The 27,390-nt window shown below is 37.6% G+C and overlaps 1 protein-coding gene across 1 annotated transcript; it reads right to left on the minus strand.

The window, feature by feature from the left end:
* Positions 1 to 211: 211 nt before the first annotated feature.
* On the minus strand, positions 212 to 27,183 carry DMGDH (dimethylglycine dehydrogenase; the record flags this gene model as incomplete). The annotated part of the gene is made up of 15 exons (XM_009876271.1): positions 27,043 to 27,183; positions 26,007 to 26,047; positions 25,692 to 25,857; positions 23,521 to 23,619; positions 22,128 to 22,292; positions 21,463 to 21,667; positions 14,628 to 14,876; positions 13,250 to 13,448; positions 8,875 to 9,044; positions 8,568 to 8,721; positions 7,526 to 7,691; positions 4,863 to 4,993; positions 2,373 to 2,590; positions 1,346 to 1,503; positions 212 to 271 (listed from the first exon to the last, which is right to left on the minus strand). Coding segments are annotated over exons 1-15 (2,322 nt in total), but the record flags the coding sequence as incomplete, so codon positions are not given.
* Between the last annotated feature and the right edge of the window lie 207 nt (positions 27,184 to 27,390).

The raw sequence follows: 27,390 nt of genomic DNA on the forward strand, positions 1-27,390 counted from the left end.
ACATTCAGTATCTGCAACTTCCTGATCTAGTGTATGATTTTGTTAGCAAGAAACATGGAGAAACAGAAAATATTTTTAAATCAATCAGTATTTATAAAGTAATTATTCTTATACTTGCTCATTTTCTATTTACAGGTAATGACATTTTTCTTCTAAAACACTTCAGGGAATAACCTTGGACATATAACACTTTGAAAATAGTAATACATACCTTGTTTAGTTTTACAAAGTATTCCAGTCCAGCTTCCAAGGGATTAGTGTCACAGTTCATCTGTTAAAAAATACAAATTCATCATCTGTAAACAACGGACCATCAGAGTTTTGGGGTTGGGAGGTTATTTATTCATTCTATGCATCTTTATATTTACTCCTGTGTCAATGTCTTCCACGCTGTGTATTTGCAAGTTCCATCTGAGCAAACTAAGTTTCCAATACATGATTTCAACAGATTATCTGGTATTATGCCTAACATAAAGTATGGATATGTAAATAGTTCATCTAAGTTTCAATATGCAAAGTAAACACACATTTCAGTAAAAATGAGGATTTTTCATTAAAGTAGAATGGGACCTGCAGAAGACTGAATAACTGAGGTGTGCACATTAACTGAAACACAGCAGAATGTCTTAGCTGGATGGTAAAACAAAATACAAAGCCAATTTTATTCATCACCTTTCCCTTAGGGTTAGGGGGAATGATTTGTTAGAAAGTGTTTGAAGCAGGAAATAAAAAAAAAATTATCACAGGGCAAAACCAAAAAAAGACCACTAGATGCCCACCATTTCATCTTCCTGAGTTCTTTCATTTCCAAAAGAATTAGGAAAAACTTCAGATAAGCAGAAATTACACTGATTTTCCTCAAATTCTCTAGGCCCCATGAGAAGCTCTTTATTGTGAGTGAGCAAATACAGCAGAAACAAGCTAACAGGAAATGAGAAAGTTCTAAAGACATTATGAAGTAAGAATAATTGGCCTCTCATGACAGAGTTATTATAGAAATAAAACATTTTCAGAATCTATCAGCCAAATCTTTGAATTAAAAACAACAGAGTTCAGCAAAGCCCTCATAATTTTGTTATATGCAAGAGGGAAAAACACCAGTGAATCAAAATAATTGTCTCTTTGCCAGCAGTGCAACGGAGTATACTAGTAACTTTTATTTAGAAAACACACTGTTGAGAATTATAGCAGCTTTTCCTGTTCAAAGTAAATTTTCTTTTTATGTTAGATTGAGAAACTGGAATAAACATTTTCTGTGCTAACTCTGACTAAAAGCTGTATAGTCATGATGAATCAATAAAAAAAAATAAACAGAAAGAATAATAAAGAAGTTGTATTTCCTGACCTCTGCTCCCCAGGCTCGGAAACCTTTTTCCAGCCTTAGAGCATTCAGAGCATATGTTCCAAAGTTGTCAACTCCCTCTTTTTGGCCAGCTTCCATGATTGCACCGTAAAGAGCTACAGAATCTTCTTTTCTATGATATAGCTCCCAGCCCAATTCACCTGTTAAACAAACAGGATTAATGGTTTAATCAGGTCAACAATGAAACAATCTTAATAAATACAGTCCTACCCTTGGTAAAAAGTGGGGATCAGTGCTGTAAGTGTTAATTCACATTCTAGAGTCAATTTCACTATCATACAGCAAGTCAAATTCCCTGCAGGAATCACCAGAGGATTTATGCTCTAGCTCTTAAGCGGTAGTACTGTTACTCTAATCTAAACTGTTAACTGAAATCTGGCAGGGAAGAATAAATCAGAATAACCAATAAAAAAATTGCAAGATGAAGCTTAATGGCTTATAAACAGATGATGACTTGGCAAGTGAACAGCAAACGTAACTGAGTGTAAGTAAGCATAAAATGAGTGTATTGTATCATAGTCAGTATACTAGAAAGAGAATATGAATTACATCATCTGCTTCAAAATCCTCTGAATTCAGTCTCCTGCAGTAGAGATGGAAGTAAAAAGAAATAAAGTAAAAGAGAAAACCAAATACACAGCACTACAGCATTACATTTTAAAGCCACTTGACAAACACTAATATATGGTAATCCAAAAACAATTCTTGACGTCCGTTTTGCAGCAAATACCAGATAGGTTATCAGATCTGGCCTTTTTTTTCTGTAAAATAAATATTTACACTATAACGTTTTCTAGAGAGAAAGGTCTTGGAAAACTCAACACAGACCCTGACCATATCACATCTGAAAATCAATACACTGTATTTCCTCATACACTTACATATAAAATGTAATGAACATACTGCTTACGAATACATGATGAGATTTATTTTTCAACATAATTTTAGCTATTGTTATTATTTTATTCAGTGTCTCTTTCCTCAAGAGACTCTTTTCTCTATTGCTTACCTGTGTATGATATCCTAATGGCAGTAACAGCAATATCAGCAAGTTTCAGACGTCTAGACTGGAGAAACTTAAATGAACCATCACTCAGATCCTCATTTGTCAACTTCTGGAGGACCTGTCGTGCATAGGGACCCGCTACACCAAGTACTCCCATTTCATCTGTCATGTTTTCTATTTCAACTTTGTATCTATCTCTCACTACCTTCTCTTCTATCCATCTGCATAAAAAATAGAACACTGAGTTATTTTTTAATGAAAAATAACTGGATTAGATAAATATTTAAAAGGAATAATATTTGTTAGTGTTCATATTGCCAGCAGCTCCCCGTGCCACACCTTCTTAAAATTAGTGGAAGTATGTTATATTAGATAGTCAAATCCATCACTGGTGTTAAACAGTGAGATACTGGTATAAGAACACAAGCATACGGGATACAGCCAGGAAAGGAGAGAATTTAAACGGGTGGGGCAGTATTTTCAAGATAGAGACAGAAATGATCCACAGGACTGAACACAGATGTGCCTTTGGATTCAGAATGTGTTAATAAAATTCAACATACAAAAAGACTAAGCAATAAACACAAGAAATCTCTAAATAAATGCCAGTGTCAACCTGGTTTGTTCCTTCATGAACAGAGTATTTAAAGTATGGGCAGAAAGTTCGGTTTTGCTTTAGTCAAAAACATTATCTGTGTATTGCCTTTCAGGCAGCTGTCAAATGAGTGTATTTAAAAATCTTATGGAGTACTATTTTATTATGCAATTCAATATCTTCATCGAAGACATATTCAGTGGAATTGAGTGCACCCTCAGCAAGTTTACAGATGACACTAAGCTTCACAGTGTGGTCAACTTGCCGGTGGGACAGGTTGTCCTCCAGAGTGACCTGGACAAGCTGGAGAAGTGGGCCCATGTGAACCTCATGAGGTTCGACAAGGCCATGTGCAAGGACCTGCCCCTGGATCGGGGCAATCCTCATTATCAATACAGGCTGGGGGATGATGTGCTAGAAGCCAGCCCTGCAGAGAGGGTCTGGCAGGTGCTGGGGGATGAAAAGCTGGATATGAGCCACCAATGCGTGCCTGCAGCCCAGAAGGCCAGTCGTATCCTGGGCTGCATCAGAAGAAGCGTGGCCACCAGAGTGAGAGAGGTGATTCTGCCCTTCTGCTCTGCTGTGGTGAGACCTCACCTGCAGTGCTGTGTTCAGCTCTGAAGCGCCAACACAAGGACATGGACCTGTTGGAGTGGGTCCAGGGGAGGGCCACTAGAATAATCAAAGGGCTGGAGCACCTCTCCTACGAGGACAGGCTGAGCAAGTTGGGGTTGTTCCGCCTGGAGAAGAGAAGACTCCAGGGAGATCTTACAGTGACTTTGCTGTACCCGAAGCGGGCCTACAGGAAAGCTGGGAAGGGCCTCTAGCGACTAAAGCAGGACAGATTTAGCTTAGATATCAGGAAGAATTTCTTTACAATAAGATTGGTGAGACACTGGCACAGGTTGCCCATAGAGGTAGTGGAGGCTCCATCCCTGGATGCATTCAAGGTCAGGCTTGATGGGGCTCTGAGCAACCTGATCCAGTTAAAGATGTCCCGGCTCACTGCAGGGGGGTTGGACCAGATGACTTTTAAAGTTCCCTTCCAACCCAACACATTCTATGATTCTCTGATTAAAAGATCTCAGGCACAGCAGAGTACCAAAAAGGACTGTAGGAATTCTGCAGAAGTAAATGCAATCTGGTTCTGCCACTTGTTTCCTGAATGTGTCAGTGGTCCTACTGATTCCCATGAAACATATATTATTCAACACTAGTTGGGGTAGTGAATTTAAGTCTTTTGTGTGCTGATTCATTCTGAATAACTGATTTGTCAGCAATATCTAGATGAAGAATTGTTTTCTTATTATGTATGTACAACTACTAATAGCACTAAAAATGTCACTTTCCATACTCAGTTATAAAAAGCATTTTAATGAAGTCATCCTGCAATTGCTTCTACTTCTTTTCTTTCTTTTTGTTTGTGACACGAGAGCCCAAAGAAGAAGACATTATCACAGTATCAGGAAGAATGCACTACCCGTCTGTATTGGCCTGGTCAGTGCCTCTGAGGTCACTCACATTTAAAGCCAATTTTCTTTTTTGCGTAAGAGAAAACACTAGAAAGGAACAACCATGCTGTGTTCCATCATACAATGCCAAACACAAACAGATTCAACAGCAAAACAAGAACCACCCCCATTAAAGTGTATTACATAACCATCAGTGAATTCTCCACCTTTCTACATCGGCAATAATCCAACATGCAACTGCTTATACTTCAGGATTCAAGTCAATCAAGTTTCTAAGAAACCAAAATCAATAAAGAAGTAGAATTCCCATAAACTTAGTAAAATGTTTGTTGGGTAATTATTAAGAATTTGGCACTTTAAAAAAAGGCTGCTCTATTAATGTGACTGTATAGCACCATGTACTTACTGTAGCAACAATAAACTAACCTCAGATCATGGAGTTCTGACCCTGAGCCAGTCACAAGCATAAATTCTCCAGGACACAGTTGAGAGACTGTCAGCTCAGCATAAACTTTTCCTCTTGGTGTTAACATATGGCTTATATTTGTGGAACCCACCTACAGAGCAAAACTTGCAGTTATTAAGAAGGCAAAATAAAACTATTTAATTCTTAAACATTATGAAATATATGGAAATATGTCTTCACTTGAAAAAAAAAGTGGACTGATACACAATTGGCCAAACTTAAGCTTTACAGGGGAAACCTCACACTTTTCTTTAAAGAAAAAAAAATGAAATTCTGGAATAAGATAAATCAAAGCTTTTACAAATATTTGTAAAATATTTGTAAATATTTTGTAAATATTTACAAATATTTGTTATTTGTCTGTTAGAAAAATATTCTTAAGCCACATTTGATTTAAGAATGCATTTCCAGTAAATTCAGTTAATCTTAGTTTGTTCTCTGATCATCACAATAGAAAACTCTACATGTGTTGATATACATATTCTTTTTCAATCATGTGAATAAGGCTTTCAGATCCCAAAACAATAACATACACTTTGTCCCTTACTTTAAGGAAATGTTGGATTGGCTTAAGCTTTTGTGACTCTGATTTTTGTATGCATTTATACTTCACGTAGTTGCTGACTGTGAAGCTACATCTCCACATCTGAATAAGATTCTGTGTAGAAACACAGAATCCAGAGGCAAAACTAGAGGCAAAAATCTCCAGAGGCAAAACTTCTAATCATAGTTACTTAGCTGTGACCATAACACATATATATGTCCATACAGGTATCATCTATAGAAACAGAAATATGAATGTGTCATAGCTGTTGTACTGATCTGATTCCAGAGGCAGAATTTAATCTCTCTGATTTCATTTCAATCACCCAGTGCCCAGATTCCAGACAACAAACGGAAAAAGCTAAAAAAATGCAGATATTAACATACTTTTGCAAGGTCATACTACATTACTGGCGTATTACAGTTACATAGCTGAATTTTCAGGATCTGATGCTACTCACACTCAACCTGGTTGTGATACAAGTGTAGCTCCAGTAACTTCATTGAATTATTTTATGATGAAAACAATCATGAATTGTACCAAAAATCAGACAGCTTAAATACCAGTTAAATACCAGTGAATGATGAATCTTTAAGTGGACTCATAAGTGGTTGGTTCTGCGTTGCTGTCTAATATTCTTTTTGCCCTTAACAACACTAATTAAACTCCATAGAAAGCATTTGCTTTGTCCTTTTAATTTCCTGTTTAATCTTGCTTTCCTTCCATCACATAAATATATCCAGTGTTATCCATTCCCACTGATGACACAGTCACCCTGTCTCTACCCCAGGCTAAAAAGAAGACAGATATTCAATCTATACTGCTAGAGAAAATTAATACAGATAAAAAAAAATGACTATATGGCATACAGGTTCTTCTTTCTCCTGAGTTTACAGGATACCATTCTTGTGTACAGCCTTCCCATTCACTTGGCTCCGACCTCTGAGAAGAAGTTATGTACCTTCATAACTATAGTCTCAGTTAATTTACTGTTTTTCCCTATGCTTCCTCCCTCTGGTATCTGAAGAAAATAAAAAAAATACCTACAGCAAAAACTTAAAGAAATACTGTGCTGAAATGAGCAAACCCTGTGCCTTCAGAAAGGAACATCTGCTTGCTGGAGGTGTATCTCTGAAGTTAAAAGCACTTCGTAAGAGTGGCTGACAAAGCAGGAAGATAAAAGAAATGAGGACCAAGAACAAGAAACCTGAGGCAGTTTGTCACAGTATACCATTTTTGAAAACAGGATCTTATTCCAAGGTTCTGTGAGCCATCACACTTGTAGTGCAAGGACAGGTATGAACTGAAAGCTGAGCATCCTGAATATTTGCAACCTTGCTTGCTCAAGGCAGCCAGCTGTAAAACAGTCAGTATAAGGGCATGGAAAACAAGCATGGGTCACATTTCAAAAAAACAAACAAAAAAATCCCAAACCAACAACATGTTCACTTGGGCATCCAGAAAGAATAAAACATCCAGCTGTACTCAAGCAAGAGCATTTTTCACTGCAAGCTGCCACACTACAGCACAGTTCTAGGCAAGAAACTGCCAAGCTACTCTACTATTTACTACTGTAAAAGAATTTCAGGTGCAATTCACTTGGACTTCCTTAGACAAAGGTTTGAAACACAGGAGGTTGTGTCTGGACATAAAGACTTTTTCACTGTAAAGGTATCTGAGCACAGGAACAGGCTGCCCAGAGAACTGGTACAGTATCTCCATCTTTGGAGATCCTCAAAAGGCACTTGGACATAGTCCTAGGCAACGAGCTCCAGGTAACCTGCTCTTTGAACAGAGGGATAGACAAGATGACCTTCAGCGGTCTCTTCCAACCTCAGCCATTCCATGATCTGTGCCAAAAGGTTCTTGTCAGCAACCTGGAGCTGCTCTAGAATAAACTCCACTGTTTGCACTCTTAACTGAGTGAAATACATCTCCTGACACAGCAATTTCTCCAACGGATCTGAGTGTTTGGTATCTGAAAAATACGGCAATAATCTTATGCTTTATTTTCAATTTCTAAAACAGATCTTGTTTGTCTAAAGCCTACATTCAAACAGTTACCACTGTCCCATTTACCTTTGGAACAACATTTGCAAATAGATGATCCAGCAGTTTAACAGAATCTGTGCCTTTTACTTTAAACTTGCCAAATGGTGACAGGTCAATCACACCGACTTTTTCCATAACCTGTTTATACTCACGACCCACAGGGTCAAACCAATTTGTGCGCCGAAAACTGGGTCTGAAACAGAGCATTTACACATGTCAACACAATCTGGAAATTTTGTGCTCTTTTCAGCAAAACGTAGTCTTCAGTTTCTTCAGTTTAATAATGATCCAAAAGAGATAGAGTTTCCTAACTGTAGGTAGCTTACCCAATATTCTCCTCGGTCTAACATAGCTTAATTATTAAAATCCTTTAACAACAGAGAAAGATATAGGTTGATATTTTACCAACCATTTTGTACAATAAACTGTGAACTGTTAAAATGTTAGAAGAAGTAGTAGTCTGTCATGTAAATTTATAGCATATCTTCTTGCTGAATCATTTATTTGAGTTTAAGGTGCCAAAAGCTTTATTACTGAATAGCAAAATGTGTCCTTTTATTCTTTTATGAGCCTCATTTAGATTGGGACTCCAGTATCCCTTTTGAGTAACATTTGCTGGAAGCTCCCTGATGCAAGCAGCTAACTAGGTGGGCAGGCACAAAGGGAAAAATATAAATGGACTATTGGGTTTCTCCTTTCCTAAGAATTATTTGCAGAGGAATGACTTTTTTCATGAAAATACTATACTGTGCTGCTGATCAAATAATAAGAAAGGGAGAAAAATACAAATTTATAATGAACAAAATGTTCTCTAATCTCTTCCTTGAGCTAGGCTTCTCCCTGATATCCCAAATCTGGAAGAGTTACAAGATATCTTGACGTGTGCTTTGAGATATCTGCATTATCAGAATGAAAAGGATTCTAAGCTATGGAAAAAACAAGAACGGAAAATCTACCTAATAGATAGTCAAAATGAGTGATAAATGTACGCTTCTCATCAAATTTAACTCCTTTGTCCCTTTCTATCATGACAATTTATTGGAGAGGGGGAAAGTAATCTTTCATTTACTTGTATCCAGTCTCATCTCCAGGTTTGTAGAACCAATGAGGTTGCTCCCATCCTGCATGAAAGCCCATTGAACAATGTGATTTCAGCACATGATACAGCCCACTGGTTCTCTCTGTTGGTCTTCCAGCAAATCTTTCCTCTTTTGGGTAACCAACTAGAGGGGAAAAAAAAGATAAACCCAAAAACCATGGCATACTAAGATCATCATCAAGATAGAATATATGTATATAAACAGAGAAATCTAGAGACAGACTTCATTGGAGTCCATTCTCAGGTTATAAATGTATTTAGAAAAATAGCTTCTTACCAAAATTATTAAAACCATAAGACTCTCTTGCTTTGGCTGCTGTGTATTCTGTGGTGGTCCATTTTCCATAGCGGTTGGGATCTACTTCTATCAGGTCAAATGGAGGTTCCCCATCAAGGATCCAGTCACTGAGGTATTTTCCTATGCCACCAGCATGTATAATGCCATACCTTAAAACCAGGAAAAATTCCTGCAGTGTCAAGCCTTTTTTTGTTGTTTTGTTTTGAAAAATCAGCACTAACATATATAATCAATACAGCCCCTTAAGTATTTTAGATTTTCCCCTGCTTTTTTGTTTGTTTGTGTTTCCTGTTTAGTATCGTTTTCCAAGATCACATACCTTAGTGACAGATATTTCCACCTCCCCACTGTCAGCAGCAGAACTTCACTGTTAATGTACAGCAGTTGTGGTGCTTGAGATGACAGCAAGCTTTCTCTCCAGTTCAGAATTTAGCAGTAATTTCCAAAGACGTTAGAACTCTTTAACAATTATTACTAAAGAAAGTTCTCAAACTTCTGATATCCATTAAATACACTTCCTAGTTATAGAATACCTCTTCTTCTTCAAAGAGGTTTGATTAAATCAGACTCAGGTTTGAAAACCAGACTAGGACATTCTAGTAGCTACAGTGAGTACTTACATTGTAGTGATGAGAGCAATAGCAGCAAAGTCAGGAGACAACACTACCAAGAAAGTTGAAATATCAGCAGTGCTTTTTATATCACTGCAGAGAAAATCAGGGAATGCACAGGAAGTGGGGAAAAAACTAGAAAACTTGTTTGCAGTCGTGCCAGAGCTTGAGAGTTGCTTTTTCTCACCTGATTTACCTTCTCTGTTCTCCACTACCACTACAAAAAAGAATTGGTTCAAGCAAGTTTATGCTAACAAAATAAACACATAGAAGTTTTCTGCTACCAGTCTGCAGCAGAAGTGTGTCTGGTTTCTACATGGATGTGTGAAGGATCTGACTGTATTGTTAGAAACCTACAGTAAAGAAATTACACCAGACAGCAAACATAGATGCTCAAAAGTTAACAATAGATTTAAGGATTCCTTACTTAAATATTTTCTATATAATTCTTACTTTCAAAATGCTTGAAATCTTAACACCCATAGGGGAAAAGTTGCATGTGAAATATGTTTCTGAGGGGTACCAGAACCGGACAACAAGGATCTTTGTTGACCTGCAATATGTGCATGTTGCTACTCAGTCCACATACAACCAAACAGTACCATGTAATGTCAAATTACAAGCGCCTCAGATTTGACACTGTAACACTTAATGTCAAATAATTATTAATAAGAAATTATACAAAACTTTTTAATATCTCTGTGAATTAATTTGTCAAGTCTAAAAAAGAAGTGTCAGAATAGTTTTCTGTCTAGGGAAAATGTGAAAATAAATTCTTAGTTATTTGTGAAATGCTCCAACGAGCACAACTGAAAAATTGTTGAAGAAACAGTAAATCTGTCCAAAACCAGGTTTAGACTAGCGTGCAGCAATTCAGTTAAAGACACCCACAACAAATAGTGAAGCTAAAACAAACTGGAGTTGATGGTCATCAAGTCAGCATTCTGAATTCTATGTCCTCAATTAAACAGGAAAGGGTCTTACGTAAAAAAAAAAAAAAAGTCATAATTTAATTCTAATGCATATACATAAGAAGAATAAATTCAGGTTACACAGACAGCTTTGTTCTGGCACTTGTAGAATGCCTGACTTCATAATACTCATGAGATTACTTTGTTATAGCAGGGTTTTATCCCTACGTAGTTATTTATTTATTTAAATACCAAACAGAAATACCAAACAGCTGAGTACATGAAGTAATTCTGCCAAACTCACTCCTTCATGCTGTTCAGCACAATTCTTCAGACGCTGTAAGCACAAGCTTCTATCACCACAGCTGCTGCAGTAGAGTGCTTGTTAACTACCACTCTCCAAGTACTACAGAAGAGTTAGCTATTGCTGACATTAATTTAATTAGACAATTCTTAGTTATCCATGGGTATAAGTCTTACGACTACCACTATGATGCCTTCATGAACAGCTCCAGAAGTTTTAACCAGTTTAAGTGTCCTGGCACCATTCACTGCAGCCAAAAGCACAAGGGAACACAGTACAGACAACACTGCATGGCCATGGGCGGGCATGCAGACCAAATAAATGAAGTTTTTGCTTCAGCTGAATACTGCCGAACTGATGGCAGGGTAACCCTGGGGCAAGACAGCCAGGGAGGCCGCCCTGCAATGTGGAGTTTCTACAGGTTGAAATTGCATTTGGACTGAGTGGTCTCTACACTCCGCAGAGATCTGCAGCACTAACTCTGCGACACTGGTCAGTTGCTCCTACCTGGGCCTACATTATGAAAGATTTTAAATTACTCAGGGTCCTCAAATCCCTCATTACCTCAGATAACGGGGAGCTGATTGTATTAATACATCCACTGCAGTTCTGCTACACAAGAATGAAACACATACTGTGCAGGGATAGGATGTTTACAAGTAGCTGTGAAGAGTGGCACAGTTTAGGAATCTTAGTCTTCAAATGAGGATTTAGAGAAAATTTCCTTAATGAACATAAACTGCCCTTCTTTGGTTTTCTTCTCTCCTTCCGTTCCCTGACAGATTATATTCTCTGTTGTCCCTCTCCTATTTGTGTGTCTTATATATTACTCCTTGCTTCTCACCAATTTTTGATTCATTCCATTTCTGTTTCCTGGGAAATCTGGGTCCCTGCACACCACGGTCCCTTTCACAGTGTCTTTGTCCCAGGTTTAGTCATTTTTCTATCTCATTTCTGCAGGAAAACTCCTGTTCAATCTCTAGCTGTGGAATACTACTGTAGATAGAATCCAGGAATTTTGGTACGAAATTTAGTAAGTCTCTCTTAAGGGTTTATGAGCTGTAACATTTATAAAAGTTTGTGAACAGGCCTTATAGATAGATCTGGTAAAGAATGACTGACAGGCCTATCTATGAGAGAGAGGTCACTGCTGTCAAATCTTAAATTCATCCTCAAAATACAGGGACATTAGAGCTTTTCAAAAGAAAGACTTCACTCAGAAACCTTAGCACAGCAAAAGAACATACCTTCCAATATCTCTTTCTTTGGTTTAAACTTCCCTGAATAAAAATCTAGCTTAATCATGGTAGCTTTTTCAAAGCTATGAGTAAGTGAAAATGGGAAGCATTGAGCAACCTTAATGATAAACAGTGCTACAAGCTCTGCTAACTATACTCATCAACTTCTTTGAACATTAAAACGTCTAGCAAGCTGCTAATTTTAGATAACAAAAAGCCTCTAAAATAACAGCATTAAGTCCTCTGTCACAATGTCCCTGCTAGTTGACTATGAGATAATGATTTGCTAATGCACACAAAAAATTACAACACTGGTAGAGACTCTGCAGTGACCCAGAAGCATGTAACAGTCAAAAGTCCCTGAAAAGCAGACAAAGCAATCCAATGACAATCACGACCTGTGCCTAAACTTTTAATCAAATTCCTGGTCAGTTGTTTAAAACCTTAAACATGTAACACTGGTCTTCATTTTTTCCTGTATAGAACTTTGATTCTCCTCCCAATGACATCAATGAAGGAAAACAGGTTCCAAAGTCTGGCAGCTGAGCAATGAACTTAAACAGTCTTTTTGGTGGACAAGGACTAGGCAAACCACTTTTGTAACTATAAGTTCTGCAAATGTTACTAAAAGATAACAATATTTTTTTTTAAAATCCAAGCAGCAAAGGTGAATACCTTTCACAATGAATCATTGCAAAATTACCAAACCTTTTTATTTTGAGAGCCTCAGAAAGCACGTTAGCAATACTACCTTATCTTATGATCTGAGGGTTTGTTTGGTTTGGATTGAAAGAAAACTGGAAAAGACTGAACTGGATTTTGAACAGCAAATTAGGCAACTGGAAAAACAATGTAACCAGAATGTGTTCAATAACATGTGCCTGGAATTGTATTCAGTTCACTCTATCCATCTCGAATCAACGGTCAAACTAAGGCAGTTAAGAGAAGTTAGTAACAGTTTTATCACTGACTTCAGTGTAGCCAGAGGATGTAAGATATAAATCACATTCGAAGCAAATATCATAATGGATAGGAGAATGACACCAATAAAAACACTCACTCCTATTGTCACACTGCCCTCTACATTTGCTTTCTACAAACACTCAGCAATTTTTCAGTTCAATCCTCAACAGTCAGGACCACTAGTGTGTTCATATCTCTAGAGCAGTCAATCACTCAGAAAGCCAGCAATGTCTTCTACTTAGTATGCCTTCAATTCTAGACCCATCTTGAGCTAACTGCCATTTTAATAATATGACAAACATAAATCGTCATGAAGAATTTACTTACCCAAAACCAATTGCTACCCAGTAATTTCTGACACCCTGATGTGGTCCCACCATAGGAAGAACGTCTGGAGAATAGGTCATAGGACCTGCAATTGTGTTTAGGATGTCTGCTTTTTTCAGAACAGGGACCATTTCCATAGCAGCTTCAATATGCTCCATTATTCTGTCTAAATCAGACTCAAAAAGTTCCTTTCCAAAACCTGCACAAATATAGACTCTTAGCATATACTAATTACACTGAAAATGTGTACATTTTAAATACAGTTATGCAATCTACATATATAAAAGCTACATGGAATTGAGAATGTTCAAGCCTTTGCCACTCTACATGAGCAAAGTTGTGTGCATAAATTCCAAGTTATCTGCAGGATCAAGCATATTGTCACTGCAGTTATACTGTCCTTTACACATATTTGTTTAACCCTAAGGTCATGCTAATTCCACAATTAAGTAGAGAGGAAGTGGAGAGACACAGAAGCTTCCTTCTATGTTAATAAGACCCACTTATTTTTCTCAATGAGTCAATTTGTGTAAGGAAAGAAAGATACTGCCTGTCTCAGCTTATGATTTGCATGGTGTTTAGTGAATTCCTGGATATATTTCACCCTTCAGTCTGGGCTCTGAGCATTATTGAACATGACTCTGTAGAGGGACCTGACATTACTGGAAGCAGTAAATTCAGGAAGCTGTGGCAGTGCAATCAAAAGCTCAACAATGCTGATTGCTTTTCCTTAGGAAACAACACTACTGACTTAATATAGCCTTCCATCTAGAAGTGAATGAAAGCACGAGCCCAGGTATAACACTGCAATTTTTGATTTTTTTTTTAATAAGCAGCTGCGTGACATAGTTAGGATGGTTTTGTACAAAAATTCTATACAAAAATACAGCTCTCTCGCAGTTATATTCCAGTATAGCATTTTGTAGAGGACATTGCTTTGCTATACCTGTGTTCCTATTCCACAACCACATTATCTCTGGAGGAACAGCAAAAATCCAGAGCACCTGTCAGTATGCTGGAGAGAACTGTAGTTCAGAAAAATCTCCATCCAGTTGCAAAAGGCTATATAACACAGGTTTGGTGACTGCATCTAATTACAACACACAGGCACCTGTTCACAGAGTATGGTACGACTATGTTGTAGATGTCTATTCTGTGACTATTTCAGATGAGCTTTTTCTATGTTACATTTTCATTTCTTTTCACTCTTACCGTTAGAGTTACAACTGTTCTTTGAAAAAAAGGTTTCTACATTACAGTCATGCATTGCAGATATTTTGTTTTCTATTACGTAAGACAGTATGACAGGCTAGAATTTACACACATCAAAATGTGTGTTAATGGTTATCAAGTTTAAAGATCTAAAGTTCTTAATTACCTGGTGGGACTCCATTTGTTACCCATGAGTCCTGCAGCTTCATCTTCTCCTCACTTTCATAGACACCAAATAAAAGACCATCCCTTTCTTGCCTCAAATAAAATGATCCTTCCAATCCACGAATCACAGGCAATTCTGTCTTTAGGGCTTTTACTTCAGGGATAGTTGATGTCACAACATACTGATGATGAACAGGTATGAGAGGGTGCTGCAGGCCAATCATCTTGCCTATGTCACGGGCCCAGAAGCCTAAAGAAAAAAAAAAGGAAAATAGAAAAATTCAGACACCAATTTTAGCAAGCAGAAAATAACCATAAAACATTTGCAGGAAGCACTGCACTTTGTGGAACGTGAAGAAATTTTCCCATTTTAATTTTCAACTTATTTTTCGTATCATCTAGTATAATTTTCCATCCATAATTCCATGTCACTGTTCCTAATTATACTACCACATACCATTCTAGTACACGGGTATTAAAAAAAATAATTGCTAAGACATAAATTAGAATTCTAAAAGTTCAGAGGAAAATTTAATTAACAGTCCCACAAATACTACGGTTTATTTCAGTAAAGTAGGTCTGCAATGTAGTTCTAGCAAATTCAGAGACATTTAAAAGGCAGAATAAATTATCTCACACCATAGGTGTATACTAGCCTCTTACTATCAACCAGATGAGCTAGTATGCTTACCCAACATCCCAACAGAGCAAGACAGTATTTTCAGCCAGCTAACCTCAAGAATGTTACCCTCCTCTAAGCCTCAACATATTTGCATCATGTGACTCATATTAATTATGTCTCTTACACAGTAATCAATTTATTATGTCTGTATTGCTGAGTAGTCAGTGTGCTCTCCCATAACTGTCCAACTAGAAGTTCCTATATAGACCAGAAAATTCAAGCAACTGTTTCCCTTGCCTCTGTAGCCTTCTCAAGGCTTTCATGTGTATGACTACGTGCAAGTTAAGGAAGACTTGTTTCCTCTCGGTCAAGGCTAGGCTGGTAAGAAACATTCACTTGGTGAGAGACCTGTGTAAGTCAAGGAGTGTAAGCCACTCAACTGTTAAACTTATTAGTTCAGGCTCTGCATGGCTCTGCGTGGCTCACATCTGCTGTGATTTTGGAACACACAGACCTAGGAATCAAAAATAACAACTGAGATGGTAGTTGCTGTAAGAAGCTTGGAATATCCCTCAACTTCACTCTCCTGATTCTTTGGATCAAGGAGGAGAGGTCTCAGAAGTGGGAAAAAAGGTGGGAAATCTAATGAAGCAGGAGTTTCAGGGGAGTCCAGGAGTGAGGGTTGTGGGAAGGCAAAATGGAGGAAGAGGGCCTTCCAAATAAAAGGCAATGTGCAGGCACCCAGGAAAAGGAGGCAGGTCAGCCTGATTCCTGTGTAACCAGATGATTACAAGCTGTTTATGAAAAAATACCTCCAGCAAGATTTGCTACCTAACACAGCTGCCCTTTTCCTGGGACTTACACTCATGTCGCTCATCTTAAGTTGTAAATTTTCTTCCTTTTTGTTGTTTACTTTTCTTATCCAAATGGTCTTACCTATCCCTTCAATTCCGTACTCTCCAAGATCTGGTCAAAACTTAGCTCTCAAAGTCCTGAGGGCACTAACAGGCATTAATGATCCTGAACAGCCTCTCCTTGACTGTTGAGACTCAATAAGCATAAAGATGTTTTCCAACCTAAATAATTCTATGATTCCACCCACATCCTTGCCCATGGGTACAGGAGCCCCATTTCAGGTCAGCTCAGGGCCTCCAGAACCTGTCTGAGCTGGATTGATTGTAGGTGTCCCTGTTTACAGCTCTGTCACAACCATACCTATGCCTGGTCATGGACCTCATTGATCCAGACCCTGATCCGTGGACTACTTCCCAGCTTGACCTCAGCCCAGTACCATCTCTGTGGCCCTGTCTGTTGACCACTGGGCAGTATCTGACCCTGATTACCGTCACCAGACCTGCTCCTGACCTGTGGATCAACTTCCTGGCTTGGTCTTAGTCTGGCTTCATCACTACAGATCTGCCTGTGCCTCATCCCCACAAGCCTGACTGGAGATACGGACTGCGGCCTGACCCCAGCTTCTGGTCATGGGTCTACCCTGTTCCCTTCCTTGTGCCCGGTAGGATGGAGCCCTTGCTGGCTTGGTCCCTGCACTGCCAGTCTTGCCACTGCACTTGGCTCCCTGTCCTGCAAGTAGCAGCTGGCCCGTGCTGTTTGCTGACATTACCTTGGGAACACATCCTCTCATCTCTGGCATGGCCTCAAGCCAGGAAAATCAGGAAAGTTAATTTGGGCTATGCTGGCCTTGTGCCATTCCCCCCCACCAGGTGGCTCTCGTCTCTTACTTAATATTACAAACCAATCTCAGGGTTTAACAACCACAGATTTTAAAAATGCAAATTTTGCATGTGTTTTCTGTGGTGACTCATTTGACAATTGCTGACAGCCAGCTGAAGGAAGGGAACAGGGAATCCAGGATCACAATAGAGAGGTCTGTTCAGTTAAAAGCCCCTGCCCAGTAAGTACTAAAACCCAGTATCTATTGTTCTGCACTTATGGTCAGAAGTCTCCTGTCTCTTAATGGCATCCTCACCACTTGAAGGAGATTTACTGACAGAATACTTGTTACATCCGTCAAGCTGGCTCAGGGAAAATCATGCCATAGTCATACAGCAAGTGAACCAAAACATCCTTCAAGGCTACTGAAACCTCATTTTATATTCTGTTATATAAAAAACAATCAAAACCCACCACTAAATTTGAATTTCTAGCACATCTGCAAGGGGTTTCCTCCATTATAAATGACAAATACAGATATGGATTTAACTGGAGGCTAACAATCTTCAGGGAACTTCTTTTGATTTGTGCACTTCCATGTCACCTACGCAGAAAACAATTTTAAGGTAAGGTCAGCTATTGATCCACAGAGGAGAAGAAAAGGTGAAGTAGCAGAAAATTCCATCTCTAGTATCATTGCACTGTTTTCCTGCCAAAATAGCTTGGACTTAAAGAGACATTTGGGAAAGACATAACGCTCTGGGAATGTACTTCTAATAAATTCATTATTTTGTTTACTTACTAAAACAGAATCTGTGGGAAAATATGGACAGAAAGGATATTCAGGCTCCTCAAAGAAAATAAAACTTAGATGTACTTTTAAGTCTTTGAAGCAGAACTTTTCTTCTTTCAAAATAATATTACATTTCTTAGCCATTAAGTTTGAAGAAGTACAATAGAAAAAGAGCTGATTTAAAATTGCTTTTGAATTAAAGACAAATAGTTTAGGTTTGCTGAAAATCAAATCTTAAATATTGTACTTTTAAAAAACCACATTTATTTTAAGTGCTTATTTAATTGCTTAGAATAACAACAGCTGACATTTACTAAATAAAAATTATTACAGTTTCTTTTTATTAAAGTTTTTGAACTATTTGCAAAAGCCACTACAAACACAAAAATGGCAAAAGGAAGAATATGTTATCTGAAGCAACATCCTAATTGGAAACAGATGTCAAGTCCTATCACACATAGTAGAGATAAATGAAGGCATAAATTACATCTCTGGGACATTTGTGAAGATTAAATTGTAGAGACTGCAAACATCTGATGCTGAAATATTTAGTGGTGGTATTACTTAGCATATTTGCTGAACTATGTAATCTGACTATCTTCGTTTTAAAAAAATCTTCCATCACTACGTAATATGAATGGTTGTATATACAGTGTGTACATGTCTGCAAATGCGTGCTTATACATTCACATACATACTCCATATATAAACTAAATTCACTACTTTTGTAGACTTTCATCAAACATTCTCTTATAAATAGGCTGCAAATCACTTCAGCAGGCTCAGTACCAGTAGTTCATGTCAGGGATTATTTATTAGGCATCTGCTTTCTTCCAGAATGGAAATCTCACATAAGGAACAGCTAAGGTTGGTTGAAACTAGTTTGTTCCAGTTCCACAGCAGATGTCAGTTGGGGGATGAGCAGGGAGAGAGAATGTAGAAAGCCTTTGGATACATTTTTCTTTGGTCATATTGCAACATGAGCCTAAAATATGAGCTCTGAATTACATCAGTCATGATCTGTAGTGGAATAAGGCAAGGCTGAGAAGAACGAAAGTTAGCTGAGAGAACATTTATGAGAGAAATGTGTTATACAGTATTGATTTCACATCCTTAGCCAGAATGTTAAGCAGTATGTGCTTCAAATGTGCTTCAAATGTTCATTCTGGCTGAACAGTTAACTACACAAGAGAATTTACTAAATATACTGTTGGTTTAATAACCTATTAAGTAATAAAAAAGACTTACGAAGATTTCACAGGGTGCCTTCTAGTTTTTGCAAATAAACTTTTAAAGGCATGTACTACAAAACTCTGCCTAATGTCAACTTGATATATAAGCCAAACAAAGATAACTATACTACAAAAATACAATGAAATTACTACATCTGTGATACTTCATCCATATGATTCAGAGCCAATAGTTAGGAATAACAATTGCCTAGGCATTTGTAGCCTATACAAGAAGTCTGATTGCCAAAAGAACTACATTTCCATTCTATAATCTTGGACCACTCCCAGACCAATGTATCTATACTGTGCAACAAATCACCTAAGGATCCTACTAGTAAAAGGGCTTGTGATTTTGTAACTGAATGCTGTCCCATAATTCATGTCTGAAACACATGAACTGATAGCCAAAGACAATCAAATACCGATGCGTCTCACCTTCTAAGTGCTTGACTTTACAGTCTAAGTAAAATCCTTTTAATTTGGTTTCCCTGTTTGTGTAGTTGTTCGCTTTCCAAAAAGCATACTGAACTCTTCTAGTCATTATGTGACGCTCACAGCCTGCTTTAGAACCTCAAGGTGAACTGTTTCAGATCCCTGCCATTTTAGCTAGACTTATAGCAATAGCAGGTGATCATCTATGTACGGAAGGTGTATGATGAGCAAGGATACTTTTCAGTGGGTCTCCCAGTTGGTCTTCACTGAAAGCCTGGAATGATCTAACACAGGGCTGTCTACATCTCAGACACTGAAAGAATAGTAAAGTGCATCCTCTCAGAGTTCAGCTCTTTTACCCCATTCCATCCAAATTTCTCTATCTCAATCTTCACTCTTCCCCATACCTACTTGTTCTACACCTGCTCTGCTTTCCTGCTGCCTCCAACTCTATTCTTCTTACTCCAATCTTTACAACCTTTTCCAGCTATTTTGTCTCCATGTGCAAGTCAGTCTTCCTTGTCTGCCAAATCCTGTCCCATCTGCCTTCTCTTGTTTCCAATCTACTCCCATCTACCTCTCCCTACCAGTCTTTCGTGCTCAGACAGCTTAAACAGTCTCAGTTTTCCAGTCTCTTTTTCACACGCAACCATTCCTCAAGTATTTTTCCTCATTTTTTTTTCCGAAAAGCTCCTGTTCCCTTAAAGAACTGTCAGATCCCTTTTCACTATCCCTCTACATAACGTCACCCCCACAGTCCCTCCTAGTTTGAACTTCCTTATTCAGCAAGTCCTCTAAAACCTACTGTCCTCCCAATTACCTCCAGGAACCTTTCCCAAGCAATTCACTCTCCCAGTCTACTCCTCTTCCAGCCCAACTCACTCATAATTCTAATTGTCAGCCATGCCTATTCCACCCAACAATGAGTCCCTAGCTCACTCAGTGTCTTCATTTTTTCTACCTTGCACCAGAAATATCAGGTTTTTTCTTTTCCATTGCACAGATGTAGAAAGAAATTATAAAGACTATCCCTGCTCTCAGTTGTCCCTTCTGAGCAAGAAGAGAAAATCCTCTTCAGCCATCACTGCTTCCTACTAAAGCCTGATTATACACTGAGACGGGATGTAGAAGACTCATGCCCTACAAATGCAGATAGGACTCAGTTTAAAACAGACAGTCTGCAGAAATTTCATTCAAATGGTAAATACTCAGCATATTTTCAAAAACTGAAAACAGAAAATCTTCTAAGTAGAAGGCACCCTTCATGTAGGAGGTGCCAACAGTTTCATCAATAATATATTTTTTCAATAACTTCTATAAAACGACATAAAACTAGGTGAAGTTTAGATTGAATACAGGTTTGCAGACCTATCAACTTGCTTAGGAAAACACACACAAACCCAGAAGACTCTTGTCCAAAAGCTCTTTGAAGCAGAAACATCAGTTTAGCTTTTTTAACGCAATGAGGAATAAAAATTGATGTGTAAATACAAGCTCCTTTGAGTTAGGAAATTTTTATAACATGAAAAAATGTACTGTTAAGCCAAGTGCATGTTTAAAATACTACCCAAAGAGCAACAAAGATCTTCTGTTTCAAGGATATGTGGATAGAGTTAAATCTTAGAGAAAGATAATACTGAAATAGGCAGGGTTATCTTACTTGCTGCAAATCCTGAGCCTCTTTGGAAAACCAGTGAAGACATTTCTACTTCATTTGTACATCCCACCTTCCTTCCTAAGTAGCTTTCCTAAGATTTTAGAGGACAATAAGCAGAGACAGTAGCCTCTCTTCTACACAACTTACTGTACCCCAGTAAAGGTCTCTTTTGCTACTAAAGACAATCTGACTAGTAAATGCTGGAGAAATAATTTTAATGATTAGTCAAAGACAATTAACGGAAGAGCTAAATTTTCATAATATTGTGAAGTAATGTGTGCAAACTACATTTTACCACAAAACGAGAGAATGTTCAAAACCATGTATTATTACTTACTCCTGTAACACACACAGTTCAGTACAGATGCTCCGTGTCAGATGATTTGTAAATCTGAAGAGTATATAAATGCTTATGCCAAATCCTACCTGCAGTATTCACAACTCTTTTTGCTCTAATTATTCCAAGTGGAGTTTCAACGTCCCATGTCCCATCTGATCGGGAGTTCAAGTTAGTCACTTGGACAGGGTAATTTAATTGGGCACCATATTTTCTGGCTCCTGCAGCCAAGGCCATAGTGAGAGAATAAGGATCAATATGACCATCCCCAGGGTTATACAGGCCAGCTAAAACCTAAGTGAAAGTAAAATCCCACAAAAAGAAAGCAATTAAAATTTATTAAAATTAACTTTTTTAAAAAAACCCACTCAAACACTTTATTTCTTGAATGCAGTAAACCTTAAGGAGTCAAATCAAAACAAACTTTCAAAATGTTTAATAATATCAGGGTTATAGCTATCCTATGTAGCAATGGTGTACAGAAGTAAAATTGCTCATTCTCCCATGCAATCAAAGGCTGTAATGCTTTTAATATTGTATTATATATATTTTATATATATATGCACATTGGCATACAGTATGCACTAAAATGAATGTAAGTCTGATTTTAGCTCATAGTGTATCATTTTTTTCACTGAAAATCTAGAATTTCTTGTACAATTTGTACAAAGCAAGCAGATCTTACATCTATATAATTGGTAGACCAATACTTAATGTCAATGGAAGTTATTTTTCATAAAATTAGGTTCTTTACCATATCCATGTTCAACAAGGGAAATAGCTCTTGTACTTTCTCAGGTGTGATTAGGTACTGCTTTGTTGGGAGCCATCTAGCACGAGTCATTTGGTATTTGAATTCATCCACCCTAGTAGGGGTTGAAGCAATTCTGATGCTACCAGGCTGATGAAAACCCACAGCCTAAAACAAAGAGCAGAAGCGAATTAATGAAAAATCTTTACTTATGCCCATAAATGCATTTTCTTATGCCATGGGAAGTCTACAGGAATTTTGCCATTAGTATCACTGAAAAGTGATTCAAACAAGATGCCCTGAGGGAACAGGACTTAGACGCTAACTCTGAGAGAAAATATTTTTTAAAAGTTATCAAATTAACTTTCTAGGTGAATAAATATTATCTTCAAAACAGTTGCAAAAGCTTTTACTGAGTGTCACGATACTACTCTTTTTACTAAGATTTGATTTGTTTATGCACTCATACACTTCCAAAAACAGAATCAGATATATTTCAAATATAATAGCTAATATTAAAGTCTATCACTTAGTAACCTATTAATAGAGTAAGAACCTTTACTGACACAATGTATAAGCAGCCATCGTTTTTTGTCTTCCTAATAAAGTAGAAATCCTTATATAGAGGGACACTGAATGCTCTCTTTCTGTTATACACTATTTACTTCACCTTTTCTGTGTTACTTCACAGGACACTAATATGGCTGAATAAGTCCTTTATTGGAACTCACAATCATAATCTGCTGTAGTATCTTACTAGTATATTACTAGCTAGAGGAAAGAAGAAAAAAACCATTTTATTACAATTATCAAGTCTGTAGACTAGTACAGTGAGGATCATGCAATTTCTGCTGCAGTATGAAGCGAGCATGAGTTAAGTATATGGCTGACTGATGCCAGATAAAAAAGACGACTCCCATGTTTCTCTGCATACCCATTCCTTATGTCACTAAATAAAAACACATCTCTGAAAGGGATGAGAAGAATTGTAGCAATCTTTTCAAGTATAGACAGCATCATATCACATGAATTTTTAAGTGGACATGTTTAAGGCAGGAATGTATCATAATAAATCCAGTCATTCCAGATTGGTAATACTATTTTAAGTTGTATACCAACCTAAAGTTGCAGACTCTCAGTCTGTTGAGCTTCTGTGTTGTTTTATGAAAACCTTTTCCTCAAACTTTAGAAGGATCTAGGAAACCATCTAAAATATTCAATGTCTAAGCACCAGACTATAGCATAGGCATGTAGGCAGGAAAACGTATTTCAATAAAAAGGAGTCTTATGATAGTCATGAACACACACATATAAAATCTGACAACTCCAAACTTTTTTGTAAGAGTATTAGTAAGGTGAATATTGATCTCGATACTTTAAAGGTAAAGGAGAATACCTGTCCAGTCTCTTCTTCCAGTTTTTCATAGAGTTGGATGCTATATGAGTGGATTTTCTTCAAGTTTATTCCAGGATGAAAATAAGTAGTTAAACCAGCCTCAAAAAAGAAACAGAAACAATATCACAGAGTTACGATTAGAAATGCAGTGTTTTCTTTCTCTCCTTCCAAGTGTCATTCAAAAAAGGAACTGTCAAGATACTCTAAAGAAAAGCAACACATGGACAGAGACAGCTGCTGCAAATATAAAAATAAAACCCTTTCCCTACTTACGGCTTTCTTGTTCCCTCCACACGTTTTTACATCTGTCTTTTCTCATCTTGTCAACTCATAATGCTTTTGCAGTTTTTCTCTCCTATGGTTTCCTCTCTTCCTTAAACTATTCTTCAGTTGTCTATTTCAAATCTTTTGGAAGAGACACACAACTCTGTTCCAGAGTCAAGTGATTAAACATGCTGTAGTGGCATCATTTCCTTCTTGCAAATGGAGATGGGAGAGAAACTAGACCTTCACAAAGGCAAGATCTTAACAAGGCTTATTTCTTTTCTGGAGTGTGAACAGCAGAGCAATGAAAGTCAATGTTCTTCTATTCTCAACAGTTGTCTCATGTGGCAGTTGAAGAGCAATTGCTGCATTTCAGAAGTGTCTTAAGAAATTATTACTTGTATTTCACACACCAATTTACCAGGTCTGAATTTAGAAAGCCCTTTTGGGCTCACGCAAAAGTAAAATCAAGAAGTTGCTACAGCCTCTTCTATATTTAAGGAAACTGTTCACCTGCTTACAGTACAGACAGCTGCATCCATCTGATGACATTCATAGCTGCTGGTATTTAGTACTTAAAAAAAAGCAGTATTGAATTGTTATTGAATTCGACATCTCAGTAAAACTCTTCTTCCAAGTGAGACAATAGAAATGCAAAATCGCGACAGGTTTTCAAAATAAGTAACTAAACTGTTTTAAACACTTTATATAGTTCATTTTTTTTCTACATAAAATAGAGCTTATTCATAGATTAAGACTGCTAGACAACAGAGACCATCTTTGAGTTCACTGCCATTCTGAGAAAAAAAAGCAGGAAAAACAAAGGTGACAAGTAAACACAAAGTTTCCTTCTAAGCAAGAGTATGATAACTACCTTGTATTAGTAATTGTATGTCTTTAGCCGCGGTGTTAAGTTGTTCCCACCTTTCCTTGTGAGGATTTTACTCTTCTGATACATACAGTGCCATAGAGTACCCCATGACAGAAATGCCAAAATAAATCAATGGCAAAAATACAAAATTAATAATTTACCAGCATTATATTTTCAGTCATGGAAAAAGCATCTACTATTGTGGCATGCTTCATTTCATTTTGTTGCACTACCTAATCCAGACACTGACATAGAAAATACGTAATTACTTAACATGCATGTTGTGCACTAGTAAGCCCAGGTGATTAGTATTGTTATGGAAGGTGTCCCATTATTATTACATATCATTACTACATGTATGTATTTTTAGTTCTTTTCCTTAGTGTACAGACTAACATTGAGCCTTAAAAAAACCCCACAGTCTATAGTTGTTGGCTTTGCTCATCCAAGACTTTGCGTAATGTCAGTAAGTGGCAGGAAAGAAAGCTCTTGTTTCTAATAAGAATGAGTTTCTGGGAGAGTGATATTCTCTGAGAAGTGGACACTGATGCTGTTTCTTGATCACCTATTTTTCAGGATGGCACATATATAAAATAGAATTACACATACAATAATGCCAAATTTCACATTTTCCATTCACGCATGCCAGTGCAATCACTTCCAGTGATGAAGTCTACAGAAATAAAACCTTAAACTTTAAAAGTCCAAGTTAAAATAAAGTTTAAAGTCTAAAACCTGTTAACTGCCAAAAATGTATAAATATGCTAACAGTCACCTTCCAGTAATTTCAAAAGATAGTACATGTCCCAATTTTTACAAATGAGAAAACTGTACTGTGAATAGCTGTTGAAAGCTTTTCAAAACTCATACAGTCAATCTATGAATAACTCGGTGATAGAGTTTGTATCTATAAAACAAGATAGCTAATCTGGATACTATACATTTTATATATATATTTCAGGAAATGTAAATGTAATGGAACTTCCACCATTGCTGGATACACAAACTGCTGTTAGATTAACAAAACACTTCTTACTGCATGCCAAGTAGATCCTGCAGTGAGCTCAGTTTTTTCTAGCAAAACAACATCCTTCAAGCCAGCCTTAGCCAAGTGATAGGCTAGACTCACGCCAACGCAACCACCTCCAATGATCACTGTGTCTGCTCTGTCTTTTCCCAACAAAGGAGATGAGGTTTCTTTCCTGGTAAAAAAAAAAATAAATAAATTACAAATAGTTACAGAAAAACAAGTGTACCTTTGCTCATCTTGTTTACTCCTTCAGTCACAATCTAACTTGGCGCCTACTTGGGAGTCTAGACACATCTGACTTAAAAGCTAACTTATTAACACATATCTTCTTTTAAAGTAAAGGCTCTTAAAGGGTCATACACCTAAACAACAGGAATTAAAAAAAAATAACAAAAAAGTTTGCTTCAACTCACAGCTTTAAATCTATGTTACTTGTCCAATACACCCTTATACGTAGACCCTGCTTTCACAGGGGGGTTGGACTAGATGATTTCTAGAGATCTCTTCCAACTCCTAACATTCTATTATTCTATGATCCTACCTCTCAGTAAGAAACTGTTCCGCTAAAATGACAGTGCTAAAACCCAACTTTTCCAAAGTGCTATCATACACGCAACATAGAGTCTTTAAAAAAGTCTACTCAGCAAATTTCCTTAATAACTTTCTAAAGTCAATGTCAGCAGACTGCATCAGTGTATGTGCTCATAAACAGTGAAACTTAGCATTTATTTTCATGTTCTGTTTTAACATGTTCTACTTTGCTGAAGTCAAACACTATAAGAGCAGGTTTCTGTCAATGGCTCCCACCTGCAACTACATCATGCTGCGTTTTCACAGCCACTCTAAGCCAGCATAAACCACAACTGCTGCCACAGGCAAACCCATTCTCCTCTGTCACCTCTGATCTTCCTTTCTACTGCCTGTCTTCTCCACTGACAGCGATGCAGCATGTCAGATAAAGAAATTTATAGCAATTTTTAAAAAGTGGGGGGGTTTTGGTATGTGGGATGAGGCTGGACCTCTTATTACAGTGGCACTATAGACTACTGTGAAACCATGGTACCTGCTCCTTCAGGATAGTTAATTGATACTCAATTCTACCTCTTCTCTCCTTGTAGATTTGCTTTTGCAACTTCCCCGACAACAGGCTTTCTAATGTGTAACTCGACTTCCACCCACCCTCCACTCAGAAACTAAAGGTACTGATTGTATTATGAACAGAGATCTTACAGAATAATACGACATTTTAAACACAAATGCAGGATGAATATGCACCATGTTTGTTCACTATGTGGCAATGAATGAAAAGTAAAATAAATGGAAGCACAAGACACCATGGGTTTGGCGCACCACTCACTCGCAGGTGTTCGTTCTGGGGATTACATAACACTTTTTGCAAGTTAACAGCAAACTGCTGAACAGCCAGACGTATACCAGCTCCTCTAGCAAATTTAGAGGCACATGGTAACGAAGATGAAGCATAGAGGCCTTTTCTCATGCTTCTTTTATGCCGCAAATCTGAGATTTCTTCATCTTTCAGCTCTTTTCAAATCTTTTCTTTCAAAGCCAGTAAGAATCCAGGGGGCACCCTCCCCATGAGCTACACGGTTCACTCAGATGTTTTGGACCCTCCAGTTAAAACAGGTCATTTTTTTGCCCATCGATGTGGGATCTCCCCACACCGGGTCAGCGACTCACCGCCGGC

Source organism: Apaloderma vittatum, unplaced genomic scaffold, assembly GCF_000703405.1.
Source record: "Apaloderma vittatum isolate BGI_N311 unplaced genomic scaffold, ASM70340v1 scaffold4759, whole genome shotgun sequence".
Taxonomy (NCBI): Eukaryota; Metazoa; Chordata; class Aves; order Trogoniformes; family Trogonidae; genus Apaloderma; species Apaloderma vittatum.